We start from the raw sequence: 25,391 nt of genomic DNA, 5'->3' as shown, positions 1-25,391 counted from the left end.
TTTATTAGTTTTATCACAAAGTGCATTTTATGATGAAATTGATTTAAAAAACCCAGGAATTTTTGGATATTTCTTGTAGAAAAATACTGTGTATGTGCGAATTTTCTGTGAATAATGCGGGGAAACGTTCCCGAGAGAAATCCGCGAATCCAAAGAACACGAATACAGGGGGTCCACTGTATTCATTTTCAACTTCCCATGGTAGGTAGGGAAAATTTTGTATAATTTTTTTCTTTCACCATTTGCATTTGCATATCTTCCTCTTTCCATGGGTGTGTGTGTGTGTTTTTTTTTTTTTTTTTTTTTTTTTTTTTCTGACCTTAGAGTTTACCCAACCTGAGCTGCATATAGATTTTTTAACCCGTCCAGTAACTGTTTAAATAAGGGCGCAACAGTTTATTTACTAGTACTAGTATTTAAAAGATAATGTTTACATCCATGTATTTGGATGTTCATAAACATAATTGTAATGATGCTGTCATTGTTTTACAGACTTGGTTTGAGCCACGGTGCAAATTAGTGGTGAAAGAAAACGACGGTGCTCGTCAACTGAGGACGACACCATGGAGCCGTCAAATAAACAGAAGCAGGATGTTGGAACATCAGCTAAAAAGAAGAAGGACAGAGAGAATAGTATGTATAGAAGATTTGCCAGTAAATTTGGATTTATTTTTAAAATTACAAATGAGTGATGTGCTCTAAATATCATCATTATTGTTAACACCTTTATGTCTACCTTTCCTTTTGTGGGATTATATCAGAAATGAGTTCTATCCATTTTTCTTCCTTCTTGGACACTTTTCTGTTTGAATTCCTATCCCACCCAGGTCTTAGCTATACCCTTTTTCAGAGATTTTTAGCCTCCCTACTTAGGTCTTTACACCCTTTGTTGTTGATTTCTTAGCCTTTCTTTCTTTTTACTTTTATTTAAATCTTAAGCAAAAATATTTTATGGACAGTTAACAGACTATTAACCGAAGAAGACTCCAAAGGGAAATCAGTCTGCATATGGTGGGGTGACTTACTGATATGCCCTATAAAATGGCATTGCTTTATTAGGCAACACTGGCATGAGTCAATCCTTGATGTATATATAACACAAGAATCAAAACGATGGATTCATACATCTAAATAAATTTCATCATATTTGATCATCCCCCTTTTCTTAAAAAAGAAAGTTACAGTACACTTTTCATATGCAACGCAACTGATTCATTTTGGGAAAACATGCTAGGAAGACATAAACATCATCTCAGGATTTTTCAAAATCTGAAACAAACTTAAGAATACTGTACGAGTGTGACATAATTCACAACTGAGTATAATGAATCACTGACAACATTAACCCTTAATAGACGGATACCCTCATATGAATAGCAATATACTAGCTTTGGGTGGTATACTGATGCTCTGGTGAGCATCAATATTACGCACCATTGGTTTGGAGGAATCGGGCGGGAAAGAGGTTCCAGTACTTCTATAGCCCATAAATTCACTAATGGCAACTTGTTCCTACACAGCCAGAGTAAACATTCCACTTTACATTTGGCCATCATTTGATGCAGATGTGTTTTCATGAGCTCTTGCCTGACCCTTTAAACTCTATTTTCCCATTGGGGTCTTTTCTTTTATTAACTTTTTTATATATTTAATATATAGTGTTTGATATTTATCAATATATAAACCAAATACAAACCCAAAATTGTTCAGACACGGCATACAAACCTTCGGTCCTTTTACAATAGGAAGGTTACTAGCGGCAGCTGGATAGGTCGTAAGCTTTCGAACAAGGGGTTCGGTAGTTCACTGCTTGTCCGACAGGCGCGCGCTGCGCGACTGGGAGGTAAACAATCACTTATGCTTTCAGCCTCACAGCGAGTGGATGTGTGTTCTGCGCTCTCTGCCCGCTTTATCGTCGTTCGCTTTTTGTATGGTTGTGCTTTCTTGTTGTGTTTGCTTGGTAAAACTGACTGTAAGTACATTCATTTCCTTTATTGCTTTCACCAATTGTGAATTGATTCAATTATGGATTCTCCACGCCCTCCAATCATCTGGCGATTGTGCCCAGGAACTGAGGGGCGTAAGTGCAGTAAGTTCCGCAGTTTTCCCGAAATTGACCCCCATGTGATGTGCACTCGGTGCCAGGGGCACGAATGCTCTCGCACTGAGCCCTGTGATGTGTGTGTTGATTGGTCGGAGGTGCAGTGGGGCTTGTACGAGGGCAGGAAGAAGCGAAGGCCTGCAAAGGAGTCGTCGGAGAGCTCTCCCGCGACTCCTTTGGTAACGGACACTTTGCCGTCTTTCCTGCCCCCTGCTCAGCTCCCACGTATGGCACCTTCCCCCTCGGGGGGGGGTCGGGGGGGGGGGTGGGGGGGGGGGTCCCCAGGTCCTTCCTCCTCACACCCGATCTGTCGAGTGTGGATGAGGGCGCTCGGTACCCGACGTTGAGTTGTATTCCAAGTGGGTCTTTCTATCCGTTCGTCCACTCCCCGCGAGCGGGTAGAAACCCCCCGTACTAACCCGACCTTTGCTTCCCCAGGTGCGTCTGCTGCGAGGGACGACCTTGGCCAGGTGTGGGCTTCACTGGGCTTGCAGGGCGTGCCGAGTGTCCAGGGGCTGTTATAACATCTTGCTGGCGCTGCTGCGGTCACTCATGCCATGGTGACCACCACAACCACCATGTTGACCACTCCAGGCTATGTGGCTCCCCCTCACTTGGTTTATTCACCGCATGCTGTATCGGTCTCGCCGACCACCTCTGTACAGGGGCCGATCGCCGTGACATGGGGGAGTGTGCTGCTGCCACCAGGGTTTGCCGTGTTGCCAAGACCTGACTTCCAGTGCCCGAAGAGCTCGCCCCTGGACCTGCCGCTGGTGCCAAGGATGTCGGTGTCGCTGGTCCGTCCTGCTGTGCTGGACGTACCACGTGCCGTACCGGCCGTACCCACCCAGATGCCGATGACTGTGCCTGCCGTGACTGCTCCGTTGCTGACCGTTCCTGCCGTGACTGTTCCTGCCGTTCCTGTGTTGCCTGCTCCTGCCGAGGTGGTTCCTGCTCCTGCCGAGGTTGTTCCTGCTCATGGCGTCGCTGTACCCGACGTTGGTCTTTCCGGACAGGTGCGTCCGGGCCCTGTTGCTTCGGCGACAGCAGCCCTGGCTCCGCCCTGGATGGTAGACTTAACGTCGGTCCTGAGGAAGCTGACGAAGAAGAGGAGGAAGGTGTCGTCGTCGTCGTCTTCGTCTTCGTCGTCGTCATCTGCCGCCTCGCCCCCTTCGACTTCTAAGGCTTCCAAGCCGAAGAAGAAGAAGGTTGCCTCTTCCCCTCCTAAGAAGTCTCCTTCGAGAGCTTCTCAGGGCCCGTCTCGCTCCGGTGAGACGGGGGGTGCTTCTGTTGGTCCTCCTGCTCCTTCGGGAGCAGAGCCCGTCTCTTCTTCCGTCAGGAAGAAGACTACGGGGACCAGAGGAGTACCGGCTAACACCGGTACTTCCTCGCCTGGCGCCAGAGGCTCTGCCACTGCATCAGGTTCCGTCTTGGCCTCTCGTTCGCGAGAGGTACCGAGTGTACGGTCGCCTACCAGCGACTGTGCAGCCAAGAACCAGACCCCTGAGCTCGCTCGACGTCAAGTCCACGGCACGGAGCGGAAGACTGGTGACTGCCGCTCAGGCGACTCTCACCAGGCCAGCTCTCGCTCTCGCGGCGACCAGCTGGCTATCCAGGGTGCCGTGACGGTCGCTGACCGTCTACGCTCCGAGGCTGGGACGAGGTCCCCCCGATCGCCGGTGCCAGCCCTGTGTGACGCGCCGTGAGGACAAGCACCGGTCTCACCGTGACAGTGAGCTCTGCAGGTCGCCTGACCGTCGCTCTCACAGCGACCCGACGTTGGTCTTTCCGGACAGGTGCGTCCGGGCCCTGTTGCTTCGGCGACAGCAGCCCCGGCTCCGCCCTGGATGGTAGACTTAACGTCGGTCCTGAGGAAGCTGACGAAGAAGAGGAGGAAGGTGTCGTCGTCGTCGTCATCTTCGTCTTCGTCGTCGTCATCTGCCGCCTCGCCCCCTTCGACTTCTAAGGCTTCCAAGCCGAAGAAGAAGAAGGTTGCCTCTTCCCCTCCTAAGAAGTCTCCTTCGAGAGCTTCTCAGGGCCCGTCTTGCTCCGGTGAGACGGGGGGTGCTTCTGTTGGTCCTCCGAAGACTACGGGGACCAGAGGAGTACCGGCTAACACCGGTACTTCCTCGCCTGGCGCCAGAGGCTCTGCCACTGCATCAGGTTCCGTCTTGGCCTCTCGTTCGCGAGAGGTACCGAGTGTACGGTCGCCTACCAGCGACCGTGCAGCCAAGAACCAGACCCCTGAGCTCGCTCAACGTCAAGTCCACGGCACGGAGCGGAAGACTGGTGACTGCCGCTCAGGCGACTCTCACCAGGCCAGCTCTCGCTCTCGCGGCGACCAGCTGGCTATCCGGGGTGCCGTGACGGTCGCTGACCGTCTACGCTCCGAGGCTGGGACGAGGTCCCCCCGATCGCCGGTGCCAGCCCTGTGTGACGCGCCGTGAGGACAAGCACCGGTCTCACCATGACAGTGAGCTCTGCAGGTCGCCTGACCGTCGCTCTCACAGCGACCAGGCGTGCAGCTCGATCGCCACCGCGGGTTGGCGATCGCCTGCAGCCCTCCAAGCCCGCTGGTCCTGCCAGCAAGCGAGGGGGGAGCGTCAGGCCTGCCTCTCCTGTGCCTTCAACCTCCTCGGGTTACACCGGGAGGAGCGAGGTATTGAGAAGTGATCGTGAGGGGTGCGCCCCTCATGATCCCACCACGACGCCATACGTGCCAGGCACGGTTCTTGGACCGACCAGGACGTATGCGCAAGTTGCTGGAGGAGACCGAGAGGGGTCTGTCGCCGTTCCCCCCCTCGAGGGGGGAGGGTCTCGGGAGGTGCTCCTGTTCGAGGGACTGGACGGTCCTACTCCTCAGGATGCAGTGACTCCAGAGATCCAGAGGAACTTTGCCGAAGTTATTGAGCTGATTCGTCAGCACAACGACCTCGGGGAAGGGTCGCCACTCCCACCTTCTGAGCCCACGTCCCGGCTCGAGTCGTTTTGGGGCCCGAAGAGGGAACCCAAACCGACGGTGGGATTGCCGCGATCAGAGCTGGCCGACTCTGTCTTGAACCAGGTTGAGTCTCTTGTCTCCGGGCAGGAAGGCTCTCTCAGGTCGAGCAGGTCGAGCAAGCTGCTTCCTCCTCCTCTTCTGCGACAGCGGCGATTCTACGTGCCGTCAGAAGATCCGATGCCGCCCAAACAGGTAAATCCGGAGTTAGCCAGGCTAACATCGGGTGTGTATCTGCAGCAGCTCCTGTCTGAGAACCTATGGTTCTTGCAGCAAGAGGCACTCGGTCTGGAATCCACTGTCATGGCAGCTTTCCAGGCCGTCTCCTGGATAGACCTGTGGTCCCTCACAGTGTCTAAGGTCGCAGCCAACTCCGGGGGAATTCCTCCTGAAGAAGACTCGGCCTTCAGGAGGCTTTGCCAGTCTGGAGGAAGAGCCATCTCCTTCCTCTCCCACCAAACGGCAAACCTGTGGGCCAACCTGGTACTTCGACGTAGGGACGCTGTCCTTACACGAGTATCCAGGGCGGCTGGGCGTGAGGGGGCATTAGGACTTCGGAATGGACCTGTACGGAGTTCCTCTCTCTTCCCAGGAGAGATGGTGGACGCTGCGGTGGACAGACGGTGCACTGATGACAGTGACCGTCTGGTACACCAGGCAGTTTCGAAGGCTTCTGGGCAGCCTTGAACTGCGGCCAAGCCAAAGAGCTCGGCTAGTGCTTCCTCTGCAGCTAAGACGATAGCCTCGTCGAAGCCCCGTGGAAAGACTGTCTTCGACTTCTGCCAAGGGGGGCCGTAACCAGCCCTCCTCCCAGCCTTCCTTCTCGTGAGGAGGGTCAGGGAAGAAGTCGAAGAAAGGGGGGAAACGCTAGGGACGGCGTTCCCCCTCACCTGCTGCCGGAAGTGGGGGGGTGCCTGGCCAGCCATTGGGCAACTTGGCAGCGCTACGGTGCCGAGACCTGGATAGTAGATGTCCTTCTGGAGGGATATCTATTACCTTTCGAATCTCGGCCACCCCTCACCTCCAACCTGGTCCAACAGCAAACTCACGTTCCAGGTTCTTCGAAGGACGTAGCACTAAGACAGGAGATCCAGTCCGTGCTGAGCAAATGAGCTGTAGAGATAGTCACGGATCAGTCACTGGGCTTCTACAGTCGTCTTTTCCTGGTGGAAAAGTCTACGGGGGGCTGGCGCCCGGTGATAGATCTCTCTCCCATGAACTGATTCGTTCACCAGACTCGGTTCACGATGGAGACGGCACGTTCCGTGCTCGACTCCATCAGGGAGAACGATTTCGTGCTTTCAGTGGATCTGAAGGATGCGTATTTCCAAATACCCATCCATCAATCCTCCAGAAAGTACCTCCGCTTCATCCTCGACGGGACGGTGTACCAATTCAGGGCACTTTGCTTCGGTCTCTCAACCGCCCCACAGGTGTTGACGCGAGTGTTCGCTCTGGTGTCTGCTTGGGCCCATTCGCACGGGATACGTCTGATGAGGTAGCTCGACGATTGGTTAGTCCTGGCGAGCTCCCGCTCGCAGTTACTGCAGGACAGGGATCAACTACTCGTGTTTTGTCGCGATGTAGGGATCGTGGTGAACTTCGAGAAGTCCGATCTCGAACCCAAGCAGAGGATGAAGTACCTGGGTATGCTGATCGACACGGTAGCAGGGCGAGTCTTCCCCGCAGACTCGCGGATCAGCAGATTCAGGGAGGCAGCCAACCAGTTCCTGTCTCGGCAGGAACAGGCAGCTCAGCAGTGGCAAGTCGTGATCGTACACCTGTCGTCACTCGAGAAGTTAGTCCCTCACGGGCGTCTTCACCTGCGGTCTCTTCAGTGGAGACTAAAGGAGAGTTGGTCACAGGCAACAGATCCCCTAAACTTCCCAGTGTCCCTGACACTGGAGGTGAGGCAGGACCTAGCCTGGTGGCTGGACGACAGGAACCTCTTAAGAGGAGTGCCTCTACGCACTCCCCCCCTCCACTGGAGATGCAGCTGTTCTCAGACGCATCGACCGAGGGGTGGGGCGCACACCTGGAGGAGTTGCTGACTTCAGGTGTGTGGGACGATCGCGACAAGCACCTTCACATCAATGTACCGGAGCTCAAGGCAGCGTTTCTCGCGCTCCATGAGTTCCAGGACCGCTTGATGGGACACTCAGTGGTGTTGATGTGCGACAACACCACGGTAGTGGCATACGTCAACAAACAGGGGGGCCTAGTGTGTCTCCCTTTGTACCAGTTGACTTGGCAGGTGCACGAGTGGGCCGAGGTTCACTCAATAGAGCTGTCAGCACGCTACATTCCAGGGAAGAGGAATGTAGTAGCAGACAAGCTCAGCCGTCGGGATCAGGTGATAGAAACTGAATGGTCCCTACACCAGGACGTGGCGGAAAGGCTCTTCGACCTGTGGGGGCGACCAGTAGTGGATCTGTTCGCCACCTGGCACAACAGGCAACTTCAGGTTTTCTTTTCAGCCGTGCCGGACCCATGGGCAGCTGCAGAGGATGCTCTTCAACATCCGTGGGACAACCTCTTCGCGTATGCCTTTCCTCCGTTCAGCCTGATTCGCAAGGTGATCAGTTGAGCACTGGTCACCCCGAATCTCAGGATGATCCTGGTGGCTCCCAAATGGCCCCTGGCCATTTGGTATCCGGACCTGCTGGCTCTTCTCGCAGGAGAACCGAGAGAGATTCCCCCTTGGCACAACCTTCTCGTCCACCCACACGTAGAGCGGTATCACCAAACAGTCCAGTCCCTACGACTTCACGGCTGGCTGTTATCCACCATCTCTTGCGAACGAGAGGCTTTTCTCATAGCGCAGCAACAGAGATGGCTGGAAACGTCCGTCAGTCCTCTGCAGCTGTGTACCAGGGGAAGTGGGCCGTCTTCTGTGGTTGGTGTCGTAGGTATATCTCCTCTCAGAGCCACTCTTCAGCAGGTAGCAGATATCCTCGTATTTCTTCGCCGAGAGAAGCTCCTCTCAGTCCCCACAGTCAAAGGATATAGAGCTGCCCTGGCACTAGTCCTGAAACTGAGGGGATTGGATATCTCGAACTCGTTCGAGATCTCCTTGCTTATGAGGAGCTTCGAAAGGTCTTGCCCACCCAGGGAACTCAGGCCCCCTGCGTGGGATGTGACTCTTGTCCTTAGGAGTTTGACTCGAAGACCCTTCGAGCCACTCCGAGAGTCGTCAGACAGGGATCTGACCCTCAAGACCCTCTTCTTGCTGGCCCTGGCATCGGCGAAGAGAGTAGGGGAACTTCATGGTCTTTCCTTCGATGTACGACACTCCAGGGGATGGGGATCTGTGACGCTCGATTTCGTCCCGAACTTCGTTGCGAAGACTCAGAAACCGTCGATCCCTGACGACAGGTTCGATCGAGCCTTTCACAATTCCCTCCCTAATGGACTTCACCGATAATGATGCGGATGAGATGCTGCTTTGTCCTGTGAGGGCGCTACAGCGCTACCTGAAGAGAACTCGGCACCTCAGTCCTGAATGTCGACGACTCTTCGTTAGCACCAGGGTTACCAAGAAAGAAGTATCCAAGAACACTCTTGCATTCTGGCTACATGAGGTGATCAGAAGAGCGTATGAGGCTGATGGTAGTGACGACACCCGTACGCGCCGTGCGAGAGCCCACGAAGTCAGAAGTATTGGCCCGTCGATGGCGTTTCGTAAGAACTTCTCCATGGCGCAGGTCCTGAAGGCAGGTGTCTGGGCCAACCAGACTACCTTCACCTCCTTCTACCTTCGGGATATTGCCCACAGGTCCTTGGATACCTTTTCCTTGGGACCCGTGGTGGCTGCTCAACAAGTAGTGTAGCTAACCCAGACCCTCGCAGGCTGAAACAGCATCGAGTCTTGGTGTGACTGTGAGAATGGATGTGAGAATGAGTGAGTGACTGGCTTCTCTTCCCATCTTTTTCTTCTCCTCTGCCTGTGGGCAGAGGGTCACGGTCGTCACTACGCTGGATGAGGACGAGATGCAGGTGAGCTATATGACAGAGCCCCATCCTATCCCTTTCACTAGGGATAGGAGCAGAATATCCACCACTTCCTCCTACAAGGGGGGGGAAGTGGATGCCAACAAGAGACAAACCCATGACTTTATATTTGCTTCTGTACAGGAACAAGTTCTTACATTGCTGGTACGAAGAGATACGCTTGCCTCTCTCTTAGTACATGGTCCAGAGGTCTGGCCATTGATCCTGAGGTGCACACCCCGATCAATCGGACAGAGGCTTGGATCCCTCCCTCGCTCTTACGACCAGGGAGGCATGCCAAGGTTGGCTGTTCACAAAAGACTCAGATTCTTCCCACCAAGAAGTGAGTCTTCCTATTGTAAAAGGACCGAAGGTTTGTATGCAGTGTTGGAACAAATTACAATTTGTCCAAAATTGCATTTTTCCTAACTATACAAACCTGAGGTCCTTTTACATATAGTCCCACCTCATGCCACCCCTCACTCTGCAGTTTTTGCTTGGGCCTAAAGCAAAAGTGATTGTTTACCTCCCAGTCGTGCGGCGTGCGCCTGTCGGACAAGCAGTTAACTACCGAACCCCTTGTTCGAAAGCTTACGACGTATCCAGCTGCCGCTAGTAACCTTCCTATTGTAAAAGGACCTCAGTTTTGTATTGTTAGGAAAAATGCAATTTTGGACAAATTGTCATTTTGTGAAAGCCTTGCAGACTGCCTTTCCCTAGTGTGTGTGTGTGTGTGTGTGTGTGTGTGTGTGTGTGTGTCACAGAGCCGGCAGCCAAGGGGGTGATATTCACTCCGTCACTTCCTCATGCCCTCTCCTTGTTTGCTATAGATCAAAGATCAATAGGGAAATATATAGTTAAATTTAAATCTAGTTGTACCTGTAGCTGAGAAAACTGTTGAAGCTGCTAATGACCATTATTGTGCATTGGCAATGAGGATAAAACTCCAGTAAATGTATGCCTTGAAACACAACCGTAGATAAAATTGAGATAAAATCATTTTAATCAAAACTATTATGTTTGAAAGAACACTATTTTACTGTTGGTTTCACGCCGATAAAAGATAAGTAACATAAAGTTCATATTACGATGATATAAAGAAAATTTGCGAACGGAATCACGTAATTGTTTTACTCAATAAACATGCCACCAACGTAATCTGTTGAAAAAAAAAAAAATTAGTTCACATTCACAGCGAGACATATTCAAGTCATATCTCCACTTAAAAACACAACATACGTATAAGGAAAAATAACCTTGTCTCATATAAGTCTTAAGTACAGGTATTCTCCCACTTACGATGGGGTTAGGTTCCGAAAAACCCATCGTCGTATCTCGGATATAGCCTAGCCTACACTAAGTTAATCAGTACCATATAGGATAGGCTATATACACATATATGGAAGATTAGCCTACACTACACAGTATACCTATACATATATGGTATAGTAATTATTAATATCAGCTAATTCAGGTGTTTCAATGCAGATTGACTTATGATAATTAAGTATAAAAAGAAATTTAATAATAAGAACAAGGATCAGACTGTAGCGTAAAGGGTACTCACCAAGATTCGGTCCGTTGTCGGCATACGTGATCGGTGTCAGGCTGTTCATGGCTACTATAACTAAAGATCGGAAGAGGAGGATGATGATAAAGCAGCAGGATCATCAATTCGCTCTTCCTCAGATAGAATTTCTTCTTCTGTTAGTTCAGGTGTCTCGAGGAAACAACTGTTCCGAGACGTACAGGATCGAGTCTCAAGTGAGGGGGTAGGGCTGGGGGAAGCGAAATGCACTGGAGTCGTTCTCTTGAAGAAAAAATCCATTGTAGGTTGCACAGTGCGTTTTTTTCGTTCTTCATAAATTAATCGGTAACGTGCAACACTGTCTTGATGAGCCCTCTGAACTTTGGCAAACCATTCCTCGTCCCCATCCATTTCACTTAAAAGTTTCAGTCCTTGATCAAATAAAGCAAACGCCTCTGCCAGTTTTTTAGTCGTAAACGTTCGCTCCGGCTCTTTTATTTCTTCTTCCTCTTCTGCTTTTTTTTTCTCTTCTGCAAGTGCAATTAAATCCTCTGTCGTTAGCTCTACACCTTGCACATCTATAAGTTCTTGGATATCTTCCTCGTCAATTTCTAAATCTAAACTTTTCCCAAGTATCAAGATCTTTTTATTGATATCCACTTCTTCATTCTGATCGAAACCTTTAAACGAGTTCACATACACTTTCAGCAGATTTTTCCAGACCCCATTCATACACTCTTTCTTTACCTCCTTCCACGCCCTTCCAATGTTCATAATGGAGTTAAGAACACTAAATTCTTTCCAGAAAGTTCTGAGATCTTTCTCCTCGTTATCCGTAGCCTGAACAACCTGCGCAAACGTGTTCCGAAGATAATACGCCTTGAACGTAGCCACAGCACCCTGATCCATGGGTTGTATGAGAGAAGTTGTGTTTGGTGGCAGAAACACAACTTTTACATTCCTTGTTAATATCTCCGATTTGCTGATGGGTGCCAGAGCATTGTCGAGAATCAGAAGAATTTTGAAGGGGATGTTATTTTTCCTACAATGATCTTTCACTTCCGGAATGAAGCAATGAACGAACCAGTCCTCGAACAATATTGCAGTCATCCAAGCTTTTTTATTATGACGGTAATGCACAGGAAGTGTATGCTTGTCGATGTTTTTTAAAGCCCTTGGATTTTCTGAGTGATAAATCATAAAGGGCTTAAGTTTATACCCAGCCACATTTCCCCCAAGCAGAAGAGTCAATCGATCCTTGTATGGCTTAAACCCGGGCATCGCCGTTGCTTCTTTGTGGATGTAGGACCGTTGTGGCATACGTTTCCAATAAAGTCCGGTTTCGTCAACATTAAAGATTTGCTCTGGCAAGTAGCCTTCATTAACGACGATCTCGTGTAAAACATCCTTAAATTTAGCGGCTCCGTCGGCATCAGTGCTTGCTGCTTCACCGCTAATTTTCACACTGAAAATTATGGCGGTTCTTGAAACGACGAAACCATCCAGCACTTGCTGCAAAACTTTTGTTGTGGTTATCATCATAATTCTTCTTCAGTTCTTCAAAAAGCATGCGTGCCTTTGTCTGAATGGTTAAGAGGGTGAGCGGCATACGCTTTTGTATTTGATCCTCCATCCACTTGACCAGTAACTGCTCCATTTCTTCCAAAGGCCCTATCCTCTTCTTTGATATAACCGTTGAATGAACTGAAGCAGATGCCTTTACAGCATCCATTACGCGTTTCTTGTCCTTGAGGATGGTGGATACCGTCGATTGCGATAAACGTTCGTCACGTGCGATAACCATGATTGCCTTTCCCGCTTCACGCTGGTTTACTATTATTTTCAGTTTCTGCTCCAAAGTGATGGATTGCCTCTTCTTTTTTGCACTACCAGCAAGACACCTATTTGGTTGTTTGGCAGACATAGTTTTTTTGTTTAAATTTTCGGTACTTGAAAAAAAAACTCAAAAATCACAAACGAACACTGACCTAATGTTACTTGGTTCAAAACGAGCGCAAGTGAGGTCGAACTCATTGCCGCTGTACCTACGCCAGCCTCTCGCTCTCGGGCCAACATATCGTACAGCGTAGTACGCTGCTGCCAGCGCTCGCTGTGCGCGAAATTTAAAAATACGCATTTTCAACGTGTGTTTTTTTTTTTTTTTTTTTTTTTTTTTTTTTTTTTTTTATATTATTAATTGCTAACCCCATCGTAACATCGGATTATCGTAAAACGGATTATTGTAACTCGAGCACTACCTGTATCTAGATATTTGTTTATGCTAACTTGAAGCAAGAAATTAGCTCACTATTGAGTTAAATATGGCAAAACAAACTCATATTTGCCATCAGCTGATTTCCAAACCAAAACCTCGACTGCTATGTTAATATTATTTTTATACATTCAACTTCCCTGGCAGGTATATACTTAGCTATAGACTCCGTCGTCCCCGACAGAAATTCGAATTTCGCGGCACACGCTACAGGTAGGTCAGGTGATCTACCGCGCTGCCGCTGGGTGGCAGGAATAGGAACCATTCCCATTTTCTATCAGATTTTCTCTGTCGCCGGTGACCACAACATCGTTGTTGGTACCTCCTGACTTGATTTTCGTATTTCATCGCCGTTGATCTTCTGGACTGTCTTTTTGGTGACGTATTTGGATCTGTGGTTTGGCATCCGCTTTTGTTGAACGTGTTTTGGATTTTGCTTCGGATTTTGCTCAAAAATGTCTGATTCTAGTTGCGAAGTTAGATGATGTGTGAATGAGGGTTGTTTGGTTAGGCTACCGAAAGTGTCGTTAGATCCTCACAAGGTATGCAAGAGGTGTAGGGGGTATGAATGCACTAGAAATAACACTTGTGATGAATGTGTGAATATGGATGAGGAAGGATGGAAGACTAGATTCTTATTTAACCTCTTCATTACCGAAAGTTTGTTTGGAGGTAGGTGGGTACCACCATTGAAGTCTACTATACCGCACCGGGTGCATAAAGGTGGTACGCATAGTACCACCAAAACTCCTCTTTTCAGATAGGGACTTCCAATCATTCTGTAATTCGGTTTGAAGAGTTTGGAGCAAAATAAACAGTATGACACAATGCAGACGTATGATTGAACCCCAAAAAATAGTATGATTACTGCTTATAGTAGTGTGTAGGTGACAGATGAACTGCGTCTCAACAAAAAATCACAAAACCAGACAAGCGTAAACATGTAATAACTTCTACCCAAGTAAAAAACCAGTTGTATCATCATTTACTGTATTTATTTATTTATTCACTTATTACATTTTACAAATAAAAGATATGAACACCAGATAAATGAAGGTAGAAATAAAGCCTTATAGTAACTTTATATATAAAAAACCAAACCAGAGAAAAAGCAAAAAAGCGATTTTTTCTGAGGACAAGAAACTTGAAAAATTAGTTCAGATACCCCTAATGCCCCTAAAGTTGTTTTCTGTGATGAAACTAATCTTAGAAAACGTAGAAAATGACATCGCCCAATTTTTGAAAGATATACTATAAAATTTGCGATTTCCATATTATTGGCGGGGCTTTCGCTTTAGTTTTTGCTCTCTTTTTTTGTTATTACGTGCTTATTTACTGTTCTATTTTGATAATACTTTATGTGCATGTTCCAGGTGCAATATACCAACATTCTGTAAGACCGAATTTCTATTCAAGACCGTAGTTTTCTCATCGACCACCAGTGTCCCTTGTACAAGGGACACTGAGTTTCACATTTTTTTTCATAAAATCATTTATTTTCCCTGTAGGATGATAAAACTAACAGAGAATATGCGTTATTATAGTGCTAATAATAATACCTGATAATTTCATTAGCCTGTCTTGATTAGTGTATTTTTGGCAAATATTTTTACGATGGGCACCCCTCCAAACTCGAGTCACTACCGAGAGATTCAGTTCGGCAGCGAACACAATGTTTACATTCTGCTCACCCACCCGGTAAAGAAGGGGTTAAGGAAACTAGAGAGAGATAGGGTTAGAAAGGCTGCCTCTAGAAACTTGAGTAGATCTCGCTCTAACAAGCCATTTAGTATAACTAACCCCCAATTAATTGCTTCCTCTCATGCAATATCACCCTCTCCCGTAGCTGATGTTGCAAGTTCTGCTGCGGAGATTGCAAATCTGAAGACCGCATTAAGGAGGATGGAGCTTGAAATGCAAGCTCTTAAAGGTAAGACTGTGGAAAGTGACATAAGTGTCCCCAATGTCGTGGAGGGTGGGTCTGATCGGCTCTTGTCTTGCTCCCAGACCTAGACCGCTTCCAAGCGGAGGTTACGGAGAATCCCCACCGGTCAGGCGTCCCCTCGGCAGAATCTGTAGCGTCCCAGACTGCCAAGGATCGCCATTGGAAAGGCATCCTAAAAGAGTGCTTTTCGTCATCCGATTCGTCTCCTCGCAGAAGTGGATGGGACTTCCGACGAACTGTCGCGTCCGATCAAGAGGAGTTGGAAAGCTCTTATGCTGGACTCGAGCCCGGAACGTTTCCCGGACGATTCTCCTTACGAGGGGAAAAGAGCCAAGAGGACAATGTCACGATCTCTTACGCCTTCCAGGGCGCATTCTCCTATTCCTGAGAAAGAAGAGGAAGAAACCGCGACGGACATCCTACTTAAGATGCAGGAACAGATATCCTCATTAGTAGGAGTATTGAGAAAAGATACTTCCGAGGAGAAAGGACGATTTTCTTCCTGTTAAGAGATCTCGTCCGACGGGCGTTCCGGACTCCAGACTCCTCTCCTCTACTCCTCGTCCGAGAACAGAGATGATTAAGGAAAGATGGACGGAAACTCATAGGCTTGGGATGCCAGATACGGATAATGAAGAAGAGTGTCCGAGTCAGACAGAACCATCCAGGCGCTCGGCACCAGAATTGGACGACTCGGACAGGAAAAAGTGTCCTACGCGGACGGCACCAACCAGACACCATCCGCCAGACGCGGACAGCCCGGACAGGCACATTTGTCCTATGCGGACAACTATGACCAAGCGCCGTGTGCCTTTTACGGACAACCTGGACAAGGCGGACAGTCTGGACAGGGCAAAACGTCGTGCGCAGGCAACTCCGTCCGGGCGCCAGGCGCCAGAAGCGGACAAGAAGGACAGGCAGAAGTGTCGTACTGGAACGACACCAGCCAGGCGCCAAGTTCCATATGTGGACAGCTCGGACAGACGACACTGTCCGAGACGGACAGATACGTCCAAGCGCATGGAACGAACCAGACTTTCGGCAACAGATAAGCACCAAGCCCCAAGATTTTCTTCAAGAAAACCATACGGATAAATCAACCAGGAAGCGTCTCTTTGTGATTTGGACCAGGAACGGGTTTCTCTGGACAGAGACGAAAGATGTCGCACAGGTGGCCGTTGTCCTGTTCATGATATATCCGTTTCTGGTGGAAACTTGTCGCAAGTACAGCTGTCTCCTGATAAGAATGAAAGACGTCGCACAGGCGGCCGTCATTCTTGTCAGGAGGACTTAGATGATGATCGGGTTTTTTCTCAGGATCAGCATTCGCCGGACAGGGACGCAAGATGTCGCACAGGCGGCCGTCGCCCTTGTCGGGAGGGAGCTGATCCTGCGAAGAGCCCTTCACCTTGCGAGAAGAGACGTTCTCCTCGACTGATAATGATTCTCCGGTGGAACTTGTATTGGAAGATGTGTCTGACACCGAAGATCAAAAAGGGGCTGGACTATCGGACTACAAAGCGTTGGCGGCGCTTTTGCTCCAAGAATTTGGAGATTCTTTGAGTCCTGCCGCTCCTCCGTCTCCTCGGTTGCTGTTCACGAACACGAAGACCTCAAAGTCGTCGTCCTTCTTGAAGATGCGGCCGACAATTTCCATGAAGAAGGCTTTGCAGTCTTTTGGAAATTGGCTTAACTCCAGGAAGGAGGCGGGAAAGACTGTCTTTACCTGCCCTCCCTCCAGACTTTTTGGGAGGAGGGGTATCTGGTATGAGACAGGCGAAGCAATGGGACTCGCCCTCCCAGCTTCTGCAGAGGCAGATTTTTCAACGCTGGTGGACGTGTCGAGGAGACAGTCTCTCTCTTCAGCCAAGACAACTTGGGGAATGTCTGAAATGGACCATCTCCTCATGGGATTGTTCCATGTCTTGGAAGTTTTCAACTTTCTGGACTGGTCCCTTGGGGTGATGGCCAAGAGGACACAAGACAATGAATGCCTGAGCCCTGATGTCCTTAATAGTATTTTGGCTTGTATGGACAAGGCAGTGCAAGTCGGATCGGGGGAAGTGGCCTCCCTTTTCGAGGCGGGAATACTTAAGAAGAGAACTGTATTCAGTTCTTTTCTTACAAAAGCTGTCTCTCCGGTACAGAGGTCGTCCCTTCTGTACGCTCCTCTGTCTAACCAGCTTTTCCCTTCTCAGTTAGTGAGAGACATTTCTCACTCACTGAGAAGGCGACACAAGATCTGCTGGTACAGTCAACCAAAAGGCCGAGGACAGCTGTTCCTGCCACGAAGAAGGAGACACGGAACCCAAAGCTGCCCTTTCGAGGGAGTTCGTCTTCTCGGCCCTCCTTTAGGAAGAGAGGAGCAGAAAGGAGAGGTAGGTCCTCTGCCTTTAGACCTACCAAGAAAAACAAGTGAACTTCAAGTCCTCCAATTCCAGTAGGCGCCAGACTTCTGAACTTTGTAGAAGAATGTGCGTCGAGAGGGGCGGACAACTGGTCCCTCTCAATAGTGAGGAGAGTATATCTCATCCCCTTCAGAGACAGGCCTCCCTTGACGTCTACTCCAAGGGAGCTGTCGGCGAAATACACGGACCCTGTCAAGAGGAAGACCCTTCTTCAACTAGTAGAACAAATGTTGGACAAGGAGGCCATAGAATTAGTACAGGATCCACACACTCAGCGCTTTTACGATCGACTGTTCCTCGTACCAAAAGCCTCGGGAGGGTGGAGACCTGTCCTGGATGTGAGCACACTGAACTGATTCGTAGAGAAACAGAAGTTCTCGATGGAAACCTCCAACTCGGTTCTTGCGGCTCTGCGTCCAGGAGATTGGGTGGCCTCCTTGGATCTACAAGACGCATATTTTCACGTCCCTCTGCATCCGTCATCAGGGAAATATCTACGTTTCATGATGCAGAGAAGGGTCTTTCAATTCAGGGCTATGTGCTTCGGCCTGTCTACGGCTCCTCAAGTGTTCACCAGCCTGATGAGGAACGTAGCACGATGGCTTCATCTGGACGACTGGCTAGTAAGGGCCAAATCAAAACAACAATGTTTGGAGGACTTGGAAACGACTTTGAATCTCGTTCGCTCACTCGGACTGCTCGTGAACCTCGAGAAGTCTCAGATGATCCCCAGCCAGGACATTGTCTATCTGGGGATTCAGATGGATTCTCGGGGTTTTCGAGCATTTCCATCGCAAGACAGAATTGCTCGAGGCTTGGAGAAAGTCTCAACCTTCTTAGGGAAAGAACGAAGCTCAGCGAGGGAATGGTTAAGCCTTCTGGGCACCCTTTCGTCGCTGGAGCAGTTCATTTCCCTAGGGAGGCTCAATCTGAGACCTCTGCAGTTTTACCTGCAAAGAATGTGGGACTGAAAGAAAGGGGAACTTTCGGATCAGTTTCCCATTCTACAAGAAATAAAATCACACCTGAAGTGGTGGTTAACCCCGCTTCAAAAGAACGAAGGTATATCCCTTACGATTCGGAACCCTCTCCTTGTGTTGTTTTCCGACGCCTCGGAAACGGGATGGGGAGCAACACTAGGAAAGAAGGAAGTGTCAGGAACCTGGACAGGAGAACAGGTGTCCTGTCATATAAATGTAAAGGAACTTATGGCAGTTCATCTAGCCTTGAAGAACTTCGATTCGGAGGTCAGAGGCGTGGTAGTCCAGGTAAATTCAGACAATACCACGGCTCTGGCTTACATCCGAAAACGGGGGGGACTCACTCGCTCACACTATACAAGATAGCGAGAGACCTCTTGATATGGGCAGAGGAACGAGGCATTGTACTGATGACGAGGTTTGTACAAGGAACCAAAAATGTCAGAGCAGACACACTCAGCAGGAAGAACCAGGTCCTTCCAACAGAGTGGACCCTCCACTCCGAAGTCTGCCGAAAGCTCTGGTCCCTCTGGGGGAAGCCTCAGATAGACCTGTTCGCCACGTTCCTCTCCAAAAGGATGGAAAACTTTTGCTCCATAGTCGAAGATCCCAGAGCAATAGCAATAGATGCCCTTCTCATGGACTGGTCGGGCATAGATGCCTACGCTTTTCCCCCATTCAAGATTCTGGGGGAAGTGTTAAGGAAGTTCCGTTCCTCGGAGGCGACGAAACTGACACTCATCGCCCCATTTTGGCCCGCTCGAGAATGGTTCACAGAGGTACTGGAATGGACGGTGGACTTCCCCAGATCTCTTCCCATGAGGACAGATCTGCTCAAACAACCCCACTTCGAGAGGTATCACGGAAACATCCACGCTCTCTCCCTGACTGCCTTTCGACTATCGAAAGACTTGTCAGAGCGAGAGGCTTTTCTTGAAAAGCTGCGAGCGCAATCGCCAGAGCCCGCAGATCCTCTACTCTGCGGGTTTATCAATCGAAGTGGGAAGTCTTCCGTAGATGGTGTAGGTCGAAGAAGCTGTCCTCTTCCAATACCTCTGTGACCAAGATTGCTAATTTCCTTCTCTTCCTCAGAGAGGAATCACGTTTAGCTGTTTCAACCATAAAAGGATATAGGAGCATGCTCTCGGCTGTATTCAGAAACAGGGGCCTGAGCATAGAGGATAACAAGGATCTCCATGATCTGATACGATCCTTTGGAACCACAAAGACTAAGTCCTCTCTCACACCAAGTTGGAATCTGCATGTGGTCCTCCAGTTTCTCTCTTCGGATACGTTTGAACCGCCAAATAAAGCATCTTTTAGAGACCTCTCGAGGAAGTGCATTTTTCTCTTTGCCCTCGCGACGGCCAAGAGGGTCAGTGAGATACATGCATTGGATTCTCGGGTAGGTTTTAAAGGAGATTCTGCTGTTGTCTCTTTCCAACCTCTGTTTCTGGCGAAGAATGAGAACCCTTCGAAACCTTGGCCCAGAAGTTTTGAGGTCAAGGGACTCTCTCCTCTTGTAGGTGTAGGTGGAGAAGCAGAAAGAGTCAACTTCAGGGTTGCAGTCAGAGCCTATGGTGCACAGTGAGGAACCCGAAGAGGCAAATGTCGAAGAATGCATTAGCGTTCTTCGTGAGAAATGTGATAACAAAGGCTCACATGAAATGCCAGGAGAAAGCATTTAAGCTGCTTAGGGTTAGAGCACACGAAGTCCGTGCAATTGCAACTTCCCTAGCCTTTAATAGAAATATGTCAATGAAAGACATATTAGCAGCAACATATTGGAGATACAACTCAGTATTTGCCTCCCACTACTTAAAAGATGTCAGAGTGACTTATGAAAAGTGTTTTTCTCTTGGACCTTATGTATCAGCGGATACCGTGCTGGGACAGGGAGCTGGTACTGATCCTTAAATAATATTGTTTATAACTAAAAAATTGTTTGGTTTTGAGTTTTTTATGGTCATTTGAAAGGATGTTGGGGGGATAACTCCTTTCAATCGTAGTACTAACCCCGGTATTAGGATCAGGTGATCGGGATTGGTGTTATGCTCCTTGATGATGCCATATGGCAAGGTGTTTTGTCATGTAAGTGGATAGGACCCCATTGACAAAGATCCTTAGGTTCTGTCGAGTAAGTGGATAAGACCCCATCGACAGACCATCAAGAACTCTTAGCATGAGATCACTACCTCGCTGAGGCTCTTGAGGCGATGTAAGCTCCTAGGCAGTAGCCATGAAGTCTTTCGCCGACACAGGTAGGAACCAAGGTTTCTTATATTTTTGTTACCTACAACGTATGTTGTTTTCCTGTCTATTCAGTAATTAGCTGTCTCTTACCCTCTGCCAAAGGTGCCAATCAGTTAAGTATATATCTGCCAGGGAAGTTGAATGTATAAAAATGATATTGTCATGATACAATAAAGTTTTATACATACTTACCTGGCAGATATATACAATTAAATGGCCCACCCAGCCTCCCCTCAGGAGACAGGTGGAAGAGAAAATCTGATAGAAAATGGGAATGGTTCCTATTCCTGCCACCCAGCGGCAGCGCGGTAGATCACCTGACCTACCTGTAGCGTGTGCCGTGAAATTCGAATTTCTATTGGGGACGACGGAGTCTATAGCTAAGTATATATCTGCCAGGTAAGTATGTATAGAACTTTATTGTATCATGACAATATCATTTTATAATACGTACAGTAATATGAGAATACAGGTTAACTTCGCAATCGCTTAGGTATGAGTGTAAAATATATGCCTCTGAGCCTAGCCCTTTGGAAACTGGGGAAAACCGATGATAGACTTGTTTGCCACATCTCGGGACTATTGAATTCCTCTGTTTTTGTTTGCCAGTTCCAGACCCACAGGCATGGTCAGGCTGGTCAGACAAGATGTGTTTTCCCTCTGTTTTTAAGGCAAGTGCTGAACAAGTTCCTTGTACACCTTAACATCTCTGATCTTGGTGGCCCCCTTCTGGCCATTGAAAGAATGTTTCCCTGATCTTGTAGATCTAATTGTGTACTTCCCGAGGCTGCTTCCTTAAAAGAAGCGGCTACTCAGACAACCACACTTCCACAGATTCCACAAAAACCTGTCTTCTCTGGTCCTGACAGGATTCAAACTGTCCTGGAACTCCTTAGAAAGAAAGTTTTCTAAGGGAGCATCAGAGGCTATCTCGATGTTTAGAAGATCTTCTAGCAACATGTATCAGAATAAGTGGAGAATCTTCAGAGTGGTGTAAGAATTCTAGCATCTCTTCTTCCAAGAACACTGTGATGCAAATAGCCAATTTCTTGCTTCATTTGAGGTCAGTAAGAAACCTGCCATCCTCTACCATCAAGGGCTATAGGGCCATGTTAGCGTCAGTGTTCTGTCACTGGGGCTTCGACTTGTCCTCCAACCCAGACATCTCTGATCTCATTAGATCATTTGATACTTCTTATCGTAATGATTCTCTTGTGGTTTCTTATCTGGATATTGTGTTGAAGTGGTTGTCTGAGTCTCATTTTGAACCTATGCGTGAACTTAGTCTGAGGGACTTAACTATAAAAACTCTCCTCCTTGTGTCCTTAGTGACTGCTAAAGGGATTAGCAAGATTCATGCACTTGATAAGAAAATAGTAGGCTTTTCGAAAGGGAATGCTATTTGTTCATATTCCTTGGGGTTTCTAGCCAAGAACGAGTCTCCCTCTAATCCCTGGCCTCGCTCTTTTTCGATCCCTAGTTTGACAGAAGTCCTGGATAATGAAAATGAGGAAAGAAGTCTGTGCCCAGTGAGGTCCTTAAAGTACTACCTTCACAGAATAAAGACATTTGTGGAGGTTTTAGCAGTTTTGATGGTCTGTCAAAAACCCCGCCAGACTGTTATCTAAGAATGCTTTAGTGTTGTTCTTAAGAGTCGTCATCCGAGAAGCACATTCTTCTATTTAAGGAGGAAGTTCTCCCAGTCTGCAAGGCTAAAGCTCGTGAAATTAGGGCAGTAGCCGCTTCTCTGGCTTTTAAGCGAAATTTATCTCTTGCCTCTATTATTAATTCTACATTTTGGAAATTAAAATCCGTGTTTGCATCGCATTATCTCCATGACATTGGAACGGTGTATGAAGACTGCAGTACCCTGGGTCCGTTTCTTGCGGCTGGTGTGGTGTTGGGAAAGGAAGTGTAAGAAGCAACCCTTCGTAAAATATTTTTCTCCTTGACACAAGGTGTTAGGTTTTAAGGAATGCCTGAAGGTATGAAAGTACCTGGAGTACCCTTCAGTCCTTTGATAGGGTGGTGGTGGATATTTTATTATGGTTATAGGCAACAGTCTTTTCTGGTAATATGTTGGTACTGAGCCCTGGGCAGGGCCAATTAATTTTGATCCTTTGTTAGCCTTCGGAATTGTCCTTCGATACAAGGGTCCCACTATTTAACAGGCGCTACGTGGCTTTACCGCCATGCTGTTATATGATAAGATGAGTGGCAACCAGAAGCAGTATTTTCCCTGCTACAACTCTTTATCAGGTAAGGAATCAACAAACATTTTAATTAATGTTGGCAAAGATTTTTCTATTCTTGGTTTATGTATTTTTATGAATCTAAGGTATAATTATCAATGCTTCCCACAATGTGGGAATCGCCAGCTATATAATTACTGGTAGGTTTTATCATTAAAAATGACATTTTTATGATAAAGTTTGAATTATACTTCCTAGTAATTATATAATTGGAGCCCACCTTCTGTCCCCTAGCATGGATTACTGAGTTCTTTGCCATATTGTTCCTCTTTCTTGCCCCGAAAGTGGGTGGGGCACTGTTACCTAACCAATACAAATAAAAAGTTAGCGTGACCCGCAAATTTAGGGATTTTAACTGCCTGGCAAGTTAAACTCTTAGCAATGTAATTATACTGGGTAAGTATAATTAAAACTATTTTATCATACAAATTTCATTTTATTGTAAAAATGTCATTTTCTTATCTGAGTTGACCTTTTTACATCTTTCTTCCACCACCAAATGTCATCCTTTCATAGTGTTTCACTGCGACTGTTTTGCTTCCTTTCATATGCCTTCCTAACACCAACCACTTTTTGATGTTCTATTTGTTGACTTTTTTTCTACTGGTACTCCTACTAAATTTTTTAATTTCTTCTTTATTTTCAAGTTTCCCTGTCTATTCTTTTGACTCATCTTTCTTATAGTATCTATCTCTATGCAGTTTACTCAGAGAAGTTGATAGTATGTTGGCATGTCTTGCCTGGTAAAACAGTGCCATATATTCCTTTATGTTGGCTGTATTTGTAATAAATTCAATCCGTTTAAACATCACCACTCTTGTATGTGAAATTCTTTCAGGTCTTTTAAGGCCGAATTAATACCACATTGTTTGTCTAAATTAAGTAACTTTATTTAACTGAATCATTGCTCGATATATGTGACAATATTTTAAGAATAAGGATGCAGTAGGGCACCAAGCTTGAAGAGTAGAATGGCTTATAATAGGCCCTTATTCTTGTTTGCCTGCTGTAAAGTGGTATACAAATCTTAGATCAAATTTAGTTTGTTTGTAATAGAGAATAGGCCAATATTTTTTTATACTTAATTGATATAGTATATATTGCTTACATATTTGTTTGTAATTTAGAATAGGCCAATTTTTATTTGTAATCCATTGATGTATTGATTACTTATAAATTATTAGACAACATTGAGTTGGATCTTATTACAAATACATTAAGTTATTTTGGAAGCTATGCATTTGTTACCATTATATATGAATATTTTTTTCAGGGAACTCCATTTCAAATGATTTAGTGTATGACTGGAATCAGAAGAATGAATTTGTGACAGTATCGGTGTTAGTTGGTCCCGGTCATGATAATCGTACAGTTAGCGTCCATACGGAAGCGACAAGACTCACCGTCTCTCTCTCGGATGGGAGAAAATTTTCAACACGTTTATATGAGAGTGTTGTGCCTGAGGGGACGAGCGTATCATTTAAAGGACCCAAATGTTCCATTAAACTACTAAAGAATGATCCCCAAATTCATTGGTTACAATTAGAGGTAAGTCATTTAGTGCCTATAGAATAGAAATTTAAATGTACTATTAAATAGACTTTTTTTTTATTTTGACTTTGTTGTTATTATTAAAAAGAAGAAAATTGTATTTGGAAATATTTATAGCAAGTTTTCTCATTTACAGCCTGGTAAAAAGCTTACTCCTGAAAAAATATTTTCTGCCAAGAATAAGGCCTCTTCACCTGGGAAGACTGCGGAGAAAAAGAATTCGGAGGCTGAAGGAAAGGAAGACAATAATATTATATCTGTAACTAGTATAAAGAGTGATATAATGGAGCGAGATGCAGAGAAAATTATTGGCTTAGTATTGTATATAAAGAATGTTAACAAGGAAACAGCAGCTGTAAATTTCACAGAGGACTCTGTTACCATCAATTTCTCTTCAAGGTTTGTATTATGAGGCTTACACACTTAAGTTTTCTTGCTAAGGTACAGTTGATATGAGTACTGAAATAATAAGATGAGTAGGCAAGATGCATATACTCTTTAGTCCTTTACACTATTTAATGGTATAAGCACACTGTACTTGAATTTATGTTGTACAGTGCATAAATGGAATAGGAATTTATGTTGTACAGTACATTATAGAATAGATAGGAAGGAAAGTCCAAACCGAAGTGGAATGAGAGAAAGAGGAATAATACCAAAAGAAAAAAAAATTAAGCAACTAATTTTATGATAAGTACAATATACAGGACTTGAATTGTACAGTATTTGGATTAGATAAGAAGTTAAGTTTAAGCCTGAGAGGAATAAGGGAGGAGAGACTTTATAACAAGGAAATTAGTAATCATGATATTAGATCAACATAAATTAATTTGATTAATTAATTAATAATAAAGTACAGTGTAGATTAACATGAGGATACAAACCATATCCCTTTGTTTAGTAGTATTTCCTCTCTTCCCTAGCTGTAGAATATGTTTAGATGAATGTAGGATTTAATTATATTTCTTTACTGATTGTTTTGGATCTCTCTTGATTTGTATACAGTAGACCCTTGACTCACGAACACAATCCGTTCCTAGACCTTGGTCGTGTTCGAAATTGTTCGTGACTCGGAGCTAATTTCCCCATAAGGTTTAATGGGAATAATATTAA

The 25,391-nt window shown here is 46.6% G+C and overlaps 1 protein-coding gene across 1 annotated transcript in view; it reads left to right on the top strand.

Annotated features, from left to right (window-relative positions):
• Positions 1 to 469: 469 nt before the first annotated feature.
• The window catches only part of LOC135196183 (ubiquitin carboxyl-terminal hydrolase 19-like), a 147,743-nt gene continuing 122,821 nt past the window's right edge, over positions 470 to 25,391 (top strand). Inside the window, exons 1-3 of the mRNA XM_064222768.1 lie at positions 470 to 633; positions 24,001 to 24,275; positions 24,415 to 24,677. Coding sequence (XP_064078838.1) covers positions 564 to 633; positions 24,001 to 24,275; positions 24,415 to 24,677 — 608 coding nt within the window. The 5' untranslated portion in view covers positions 470 to 563. The remainder of the gene's footprint in view (positions 634 to 24,000; positions 24,276 to 24,414; positions 24,678 to 25,391) is intronic.

Source organism: Macrobrachium nipponense, chromosome 17 (genome assembly GCF_015104395.2).
Source record: "Macrobrachium nipponense isolate FS-2020 chromosome 17, ASM1510439v2, whole genome shotgun sequence".
Lineage (NCBI taxonomy): Eukaryota > Metazoa > Arthropoda > Malacostraca > Decapoda > Palaemonidae > Macrobrachium > Macrobrachium nipponense.
This window is presented reverse-complemented; position numbering and strand designations above follow the sequence as displayed.